General features: G+C 38.0%; 2 protein-coding genes across 2 annotated transcripts; both read left to right on the top strand.

The window, feature by feature from the left end:
- The first annotated feature begins 2553 nt into the window (after positions 1-2553).
- Positions 2554-3920, top strand: LOC142352723 (lysine-specific demethylase 9-like). The gene has a single exon (XM_075404882.1). It carries the CDS (start codon positions 2626-2628, stop codon positions 3814-3816), a length of 1191 nt encoding a protein of 396 aa, XP_075260997.1. The 5' UTR covers positions 2554-2625; the 3' UTR covers positions 3817-3920.
- A 208-nt stretch (positions 3921-4128) lies between these two features.
- LOC142352707 (large ribosomal subunit protein uL6-like) lies at positions 4129-8104 on the top strand. Its single transcript, XM_075404880.1, has 2 exons — positions 4129-4410; positions 7749-8104. Exons 1-2 carry the CDS (start codon positions 4156-4158, stop codon positions 8064-8066), a joined length of 573 nt encoding a protein of 190 aa, XP_075260995.1. The 5' UTR covers positions 4129-4155; the 3' UTR covers positions 8067-8104.
- Positions 8105-8356: the final 252 nt, after the last annotated feature.

Below are 8356 nucleotides of genomic sequence, written 5' to 3'. Positions count from 1 at the left end.
GGATACTTTCGGTCGGAGACTGACATATTTAGTTTAACAGGAATGTCTCATTGGACAACAATTTTAACCTAACCTGACGATGAACGCATTTTTCGAAATCATTTGTTTTAGTAAAAAAAGATTTCTTTTAATATACAAATCCTTGCCCCTTTTTAGGTATTCGCTCTCTTTTTGTTGGTTTACTGCTAGAGTTGATCATTATTACTCTCATCCAATTCTTGGTATACCTATTTTTATCCTAAATTCTAACAAGCAGTGATCATAACTAATACTTTAATCAATGGTTTTGATGAACTTCAACGTTAATTCATGTTATGAAGTTTTGACGAAGTGTAACATGAATGATATTCTTTTATTGACCCGAAGCACAGCTGCTGTATCAGTTGCAAATCAGTGTCAGATTGTTTTTCGGGAATAGGAAAAAGACAGTCTATTCTTGTTTACTTTTTTGGTCTTGCCTGTTTAAAACAAATACGTTATTCATTGCTCAGTTAATTGATTATTTGCATATAGGAAAGTGCTTTCTGCTAAAAATTTTGTGCAGCTTTGCGACGTTGTTTTGGTGAAGAAAACGAATTGGAAAAATTAATCGGAATTGTAAAAATTTAAAGATTTGCAATGTATTGATTGCAATAATTGATTAGATCAATTTAAATGAATACATCATTGTTTTATCATCGTAACAATCAATTTAATTGAATACATCGTTGTTTTATCATCGTAACTAGTTTTACATTAGTAACACCTAAAGATGCTTGCAATATCGAAAAAGTTTGAGAAATAAATCAACTTGATTTTTTTATCCGATAAAATTAATTGCCCCAGAGTTTGTAGTAGTAGGAATTGCTAGTATCAACGATGTGTGTAATCTAGATACCCTCTCCATTCCTTATGCATATACGACTTCAAATTAATTTCAAAATCAGCAGTACACATACAACTTGACATTAATCAAATCAACAAATGGAGTATAGAAAATGAAATGAATCTCAATGCCAAGAAATGTGCTAGCCTGAGCCTCCGACGAAGTTTTGAAGGTAGCCTCAATGGAACAGTTCTTGTCTCAGCTAAAAATCAACGGGACATTGGTTTTCTGATGAACAATAACCTGACGTGGATTTTGAACTGTAACACTCGACTCAACAAAGCTTAGCGACCATTCTACTTCTTAAAACCTAATATCTCAAAAATCGCAAGCTCGAATAATCGCAATCTTTGGTACGCCAGAAGGGAGACATGAAAGCGCTAGAAAGACTACAAAGAAAAGCAACATTGTGGATCATGAAGTGCCCATCAAAGAAGACATACAAAGAGAGACGACTTGAACGCCTCAATCCCACTACCGCTGTCGTTCTACTTCGAGTTACATGACCTTCTCTTCCTCCTCGATATACTCGCGAACAAATACGACTACGACTTTTCTGAACAAATACGAGGGATTGTAACAATGACCTGACAAGACACAAAAAACGAGTTCGTTGTGAGGAAAAGAAGACTAACGAAAGCAGATTCCAACTTCTTTGACCGCACATTTTATGCCTCTGTGGAAACTGCAGACCAATGTCTAATCTCAAACTCTAATCGAAACTCGTGCTATATTTAAACTTGTAGGGTGAATAACCCGTGAAATTGTACCCAGAAGCCTGATCTACTACTACTACTACTAGTAGTAGTACTAATTTCTTTAGGATCGCATCTAGTGGGTGTTGATCCCTCAGTGTCAAGTGGCACGACGGGTTGCATGAGCCACGCAAACATAAAATCGTTAAAGTGCAGGAGTCCATTTCGGTGTACATCTTTGTATTGAGAAAATTGAAACATTTTCCAGGTCAGAAACCTGAAACTAGAGAAGAAGTTTACGGTTTACGGATTTCTCATAGATCGTACGTAAATTCACATTTTTTGGCGTTGAGAAACTTTCGTCTTAGAATCTTATCGAATGCATCTTTGAGAAGCTTCAACAAATTAAAACTTGGACTGCAAAAGGGGGAAACCACCTAGGGCGTTTGCCGTGAAGTCTATTCTACTACTGCTACTTTGTACTAAAAAATTGAGTGCCTTGGATATAGCCATTTGCGTAACTTTTTCGGTAAATTGTTCCAACCAAATTGAGCTGGTTTAAGTCAAAAAGCAGCGAGATACCAAATTTCGACAGATACCGAACTGAATGTACCCCGGATGGTGTCTTAGTGGGAAGTATAATTTTGTATTCGAACTGAATAGTTACCCGGGACGGTGTCTCGGTGGTAAGTATATTTTTGGTTGCAATTCTTAAGAGTGGACTTGGTAGATTTAGGTTTACCCGTTCCAACCAATTGACTTTGTTTATGACCAAAAAAAACAGACACAAAATAAATATTCGGGTTTTTTCCTATTATAGCCCCCCTCTCAGCTTAGTGTCAGATAACCTATATCCCCCATCATGGTAATTATACCATAATGGGGGGCTATGGTTTCATGGGGTGGGCTATAATGGGAAAGATCCAAATAATCGAACTTTTTATTAAAAGAATTTGGTTATTAATTTGGTTATTAAGAGATTTAGGCTGACCCGTTCCAACCTGATTATTTCAGTTAAAAATGAGAACGTGGAAGAATCCCTAGGTAGTTAGAACCTCCGCGGTTATGGCTTTCTCCATGGTAGATTTACTAGGCCAACGGGATGCGAATGAGAACTTCGAAGAGCCACCCTTTAAGGTTCCCAAAGAAGAACGCACCGTGTGGAAGTTTTCTCATGTGGAGACAGATGCAAACGGGGGTGGTAAAGTGTTGTCATATGACGCACTTAATGAGCTGAAGATTTTTAATGACACGAATAGCTCATTCATCGCTAATTTCCTAACTGACCTTTTTAATGAGGACAATAATTATTGTATGGGAATAATTAGGAATGGTGTATCAAAAATGCCAAATTTGCTTGAACATTTGGCAAAGGCGTATCCAGCACTGATGGTTAGAACCCAGTCGCTAGGGGATAAAAATAATGTGGAAACCGTGCCAATCAGTGAATACGTTGAAGGTGTCAGTGAATCTTACTGCTGTGGAACTTATCGCGTTGGACCTCTTCTGCAAGTCAATATACTTGGAGCTCATAGTGAAGAAAGTGGTGGCTACTTCACTGAAATTCTATCTATGCTCGAGGAAAATTGTTTCCTTAAAGAAGTTCTGCCTTGGGGTAATTTATCAGTTTTGAACCTCGACAATCCATCTGAGTCTGATGATGGACCTATTCTGTGGACCAGGCCTGGCGAACAATATATCCCGACTTGTGAACTGAAAAACGGCTTATCGCCCTACAAACAAAGCAATGAAATGAAGGCAATGTTTGCGTCTCCAAAATCGAAACGGAAAGCTCGTGAAGTTTTGTTTCTTGATCGGACAAATCCTCATGCCGACCATTCAGGAGACGGACTGGAACGTCAAACTACAGGAGCAGTTGGTTTCCTTCAGGCTGTATGTCCCGACCATAAGTCAAATGCTTCTAATGAGAACAGAATTGTGAAAGATGTAATCTGTTTTGAAGCTAAGAGTTTCAGCAAATTGGTAGAGATGCTGAGACTTGATCTGTTCGAACCTCCAGCAACTCAGTGCACTGATTGGGTTGACGATGCCAAACTAAATCAACTGTTGAGAGAAGGTGTCCGCTATTCAAGAATACAATTGCGTCACAACGATATTTATTTTATCCCTCGAAATGTAGTCCACCAGTTTAAGACTGTGTCTGCGGTTACAAGCGTAGCCTGGCATTTGAGATGGAAGGGTTATTACAAAGAGCAACAACCAGAAAGCCTTGTTGAGTCCTTATCAACTACTTGAAAACGTTCTATATCATTTGTGCAAGTAGATTAGTCAAACTTTGTATCACTAGTTCAGTATCTTAGTTTTATCATGATCTGTGAGTAGTTTAGTATCTGAAGACATTTATTTTCTTTTAAATTAAACGCCTGTTGGGAAAGTCGAAGTCGGATTTAGCGGCGTGAGGTTGTAGCTCAGGGGCATCTGGGGGAATTTCAATGTTGACGTGTCCTACCAACCCGAGAGCTTTCTCAACAAAACTCATGTTGAGCAAATTGAAACAGGTTTTTGGAAAAAAAACGGTTTTGAGCCGAAGTAAACAAAGCAGTCAATCTTGCTAGGCGTTTTCAGAGCTTGATAATGAGAGCCATCGAGTCTTCGCAGAGCGTTAAGGTGCCTGAGGACATTGACTTCAATGTAAAAGGAAGGGACGTCACTGTCAAGGGCAAACGTGGAGTGCTCAAGAGAAATTTTAACTGCAACAACGTACAAATTGACCACAACCCTAAAACTGGCAAAATTACAGTTAGGAAATGGTTCGGATCCAAGAAGGAGCTTGCTGGTCTGAGAACAGTGTGCTCACATATTGAAAACCTGTTCAAAGGCGTGACTTACGTAAGTTACAACTACCTTTTTTGCTGCTAAAAGCACACGTATATTAGCGGAAAACTTGATTTCTGGCTTTCGCAAATGCTGATCATAAAAAGTTCGATTTTATTTTTTTCGAACAATTCAGAGGAGTTATGAGAAAAAAAATGTTTGTTTTTTTCAAACAGCGTGCTCAAGTACAGCAAAAAGGTGCGAAAAAATTTTCATCGGGAAAGAAATTAACCAATTTTACGGTGTGATTATTTTTTGGGCTTTTTTGCGTTTTAACATTTTTTCTGCATTTTTTGCTGTTGCCATTTGTCGGTTGAAACATCATTTTATCTTTTTTGGTTTGAAGACACATTTGAAGGTTTTTTTGACTTTATTTGCTTTATAAAGCTTCGTTTTTTACTTGCTGTTTTTTGTGTTTTTCAACTGTTAGAAGAAATTAGCCGCACAAGAGGGATAATCAACTCTCTGCATTGGATTGCATTAGATTGTTAATAGCCGACGTCACCCTCTCAAAGGCTATTATTTAGACGTCTCCTTTTTACATTTCGAAGATCTTGAATTGTATTGGGGCGCTGGCTTTATTGAAGATTTTGAAGATCTGTTCACATGATTTTGAAGTCAAATTGAAGTGATGCTTTTGGTGACTCCGAAATAGGAAGCGAAAAAGCAAGTGGTTTGGCGGCGTGCATGTTTTGATCTAATTTAAAAGTAGAATGAGATAATGGTGTTTGAACAAAAATTTGCTTTCTGGCTAGTACTTTGTTCACATGCGGCATTTTGACATTGATTTTTACTCTTTTTTCGATTTTTCATCTGATTTTTTCTCTGAATGGCTTTCTCAGTCCATTGCTAACCCGTCCTAGGTCTTGCTTTTTTGTTTAATCAATTTTTGAATTGTGTCAGGAATTGTCCTGATATATATTTTTTAAAACTCGCTTTACTTTTTGATCATGTTTGTTTTTTCGTTTTACATTAGTCATGATTTTACCTTGACTTAGCTCATTTTTTTGAACTATATGGTTTTCAACTTTTTTCAGGCCTTGAAATATTGAAATGTGCAACAATGATTTACTACGTAATTGCACGCTGTACTTAATTCAGCTTTCAGTTTAGAAGCTGAATTAAGGAGTTTTAGAATCTAACTGGAACAGCACACCGAATTAGTAGGAACGCTTTGAAACTTAGGGAAAAATTCTGCCTTTTTTTCTGTTTCAATCCAGTTGCGTCAACTGCGGCTATTTTCCGCTAAATTGCCGTCCATGTTTGATCTTTCGACAGTTTAGTCAACCTAAAAAGAAATTACACAAGAAATTCAGTTTGACCAATTTTAGCAGGTCTTAATTTTGTGCAACTAAGTGTTTTCATAAAGCTGAAATTTAAGAGGCCTGAGCTACATCATTCAAAACCAACAACTTTGAACTTTTTAATAGCCGCCCTCATCTTCTCAGCCGGCTATTATAGCGCTCCTATTTTTTTTTTACTTCGTCGAATAAAAAAATGTTTCGCTTTACCTCATTTTGCCGCCTTTTCAACATTTTGCGTGAAATCTTTTTGACTTCTCTAGGCTAGTTTCTCTCTTCTCTCATTCTGCTAAAATTTTGCTCAGCAAAGCAATTCAAAATGAACAGAGTCAGTATAAAAAATTGAAGTCAGAAATAGAAACGGGATAAACCCATAAAGCCCAATTTTAGATGCCCGCTATTTGAACGTCGTTCCTATAAGTATTAGTTACCTCTCTCTAATGCTTATTGTTATTGATAGTAGCCCCTGTAGCCTCTCTCTAAGAAACAGAAGTATGTTCAACTACGAAATGCCATCAGAATAAATCGGACTTAAAAAAATGTTTTTGTACAAAAATCTTTTTTTTTCAATATCTTCTGTTCAATCCCAATCATGCTTATTGGAATCAACGGCGGCTATTTTCCGGCAATCTGCCGGGTAGGTTTGAAGTTCAATTCAGGTCATCAGTTTTGATCTGGGTTAAATAGAGCTCAGATAACGCCAAATCTTTGTTTTGCTCTTGTATTAACGGATTCATTTTTCTGTTCCAACGCTTCATTTTGCATGTTAGGATTTTCAAGTCAAATTGGAAGATAAATATGGTATTTCATGATGCCAACGCAAATATTGACAAACAAAATGGTGACTACCATTAGATGAAATATGTGTCCCCCTATTCCCCAAAATTTGTGTCAATCTGAATGGAGTGACCGAGGGAAAATTTCTCGTGGAAGTGGAACACCTTCGCAATAGAAATCTGGAGAAAAACTTAAATTTCCGGAGAAATTAAACATTGAAGTGGGCAAATTACATTAACGTGTTCCATTATATAGACTAGTACAATGTTGTGGAACTTCGTTCTACTATTAGTATGAGGACTAGATTATTCATATGTATATAAAGTGATCCTTAAAGTGTGAACCTTCAGCCAAACTTTTTTTGATATGGTTATACAATTTGAATTTATTTCTTCAGATTAAGAAAAACATGCATTTTCTTGCCTTTGTTGTCATTAATTGCTTTCAAACGAAGTTTCATGCAATTATATTTGCCCTGTGGTCATGCATTTTTGCTTGCCGATTTTTGTCTGACCCTTATAATTTTTCGTCCTCAAAAACGGGATATACAGATAAAGCCCGGAGTGCATTAAGCGGCCGAGCAGCGATCTTAGAGACATAAATTCATTGTGTGAAGGGCGTTTCTTAGACCTACCCCATCCACCCTTCTCCACCTGGCGATTTGAACCCCCTCTCGTTCAGGCCTCCCCACCCTCTACCCCCCCATTGATTGACCCCCCTTAATGCTAGCATCCCTAAGCCTCAGCTGGAAACTACCGAAGCAAAGCGCTCGCCGGTTGTTTTAGAGCAATTCGTGCGACGATGGTCGGTAATGTTTACTTGATTTTTATAATATGAACATAATTCTACAATATTAAACAGCTTTCTTGAAGTTTTTTTCTTGGATCAACTTCAGTATTCAATGTGCGTTTTGTAGTTGCCTACTTCTTAAATTGGTCCGTTGTGTCCTCTCTGAGTTTTTGGGATCTTTTCCGTTGCCCCCCCCCCCCCCCCCCCCCCCCCAGTACGTTATGCCACCCGTTACAGAGTAAGCACCATTACATAGTAAATCATTATGTTAAGAAATGGCACGTGCGTTTGGAGGGTGAGGGGTTGCAAATAATGTGCAATAATATGCACCCACTAAGCTGGAGGGCACAAACGGAAAAGATCCCGACGTTTTGGGGAAACATATAAATTAAAAAAAGCATAACCGTTAGATTACATGGTTACGTGTTAGCGGGATAGATGTCTTATAAAACTTTTGAAGACGAAATTAATGTCAAAATGTTCAAGGGATATCGATACAAGATGAAGGCTGTGTACGCTCACTTCCCCATCAACATCAATATTATAAACGGAGGAAAAACAGTCGAGATCCGAAACTTCCTGGGCGAGAAGCGAGTTCGAACAGTCCAGATGTTGGAGGGCGTCACCTGTGAACAGCCCAAGGGTGTCAAGGACGAATACTGGCTTTCGGGCAATGACATTGAAGCTGTCTCTCGAAGCTCTGCCTTGATTCGACAGAGTGTGTTGGTCAAGAACAAGGACATCCGAAAGTTCCTTGATGGAATCTATGTGTCCGAGAAGACCACCGTTGAAGAAATGAGTTGAATTTATTGAGTTCTCTAAATTCAAGTCTTAGCGACGGATGTTTTTAGTTGAGTTTGAATTGAGCTGAAGAGGGTTTGTAGAAGAAGTTAGGACTAGTTTAGTAGGATTATAATAACTGAAATAGACTGTACCGGGTCTAACATACTATTCTCAGGGTAATGCTGTATTTGATTAAATTTTGTATTGTAGATGAGCAGTGATCATTTTGAATTTTTATTTAGCTACCTGTGAGGTCTGTGTTTTGCTCCGCTTATTGTGAGTGAAAACGAAAAAAACTGCAGGACAAGTTC

This window comes from Convolutriloba macropyga, chromosome 1 (assembly GCF_964194025.1).
Source record: "Convolutriloba macropyga chromosome 1, txConMacr16.3, whole genome shotgun sequence".
NCBI classification, from domain to species: domain Eukaryota; kingdom Metazoa; phylum Xenacoelomorpha; order Acoela; family Convolutidae; genus Convolutriloba; species Convolutriloba macropyga.
The sequence above is the reverse complement of the archived record's forward strand: the minus strand, read 5'-3'. Positions and strand labels throughout refer to the sequence as shown.

Excerpts from the sequence above, each read along its gene's own strand:
- LOC142352723 (XM_075404882.1), top strand. The coding sequence starts at position 2,626 with ATGGCTTTCTCCATGGTAGATTTACTAGGCCAACGGGATGCGAATGAG.
- LOC142352707 (XM_075404880.1), top strand. The coding sequence starts at position 4,156 with ATGAGAGCCATCGAGTCTTCGCAGAGCGTTAAGGTGCCTGAGGACATT. Across the intron at positions 4,411-7,748 it reads TGTTCAAAGGCGTGACTTAC|GGATATCGATACAAGATGAA; the intron begins GTAAGTTACAAC and ends AAAATGTTCAAG.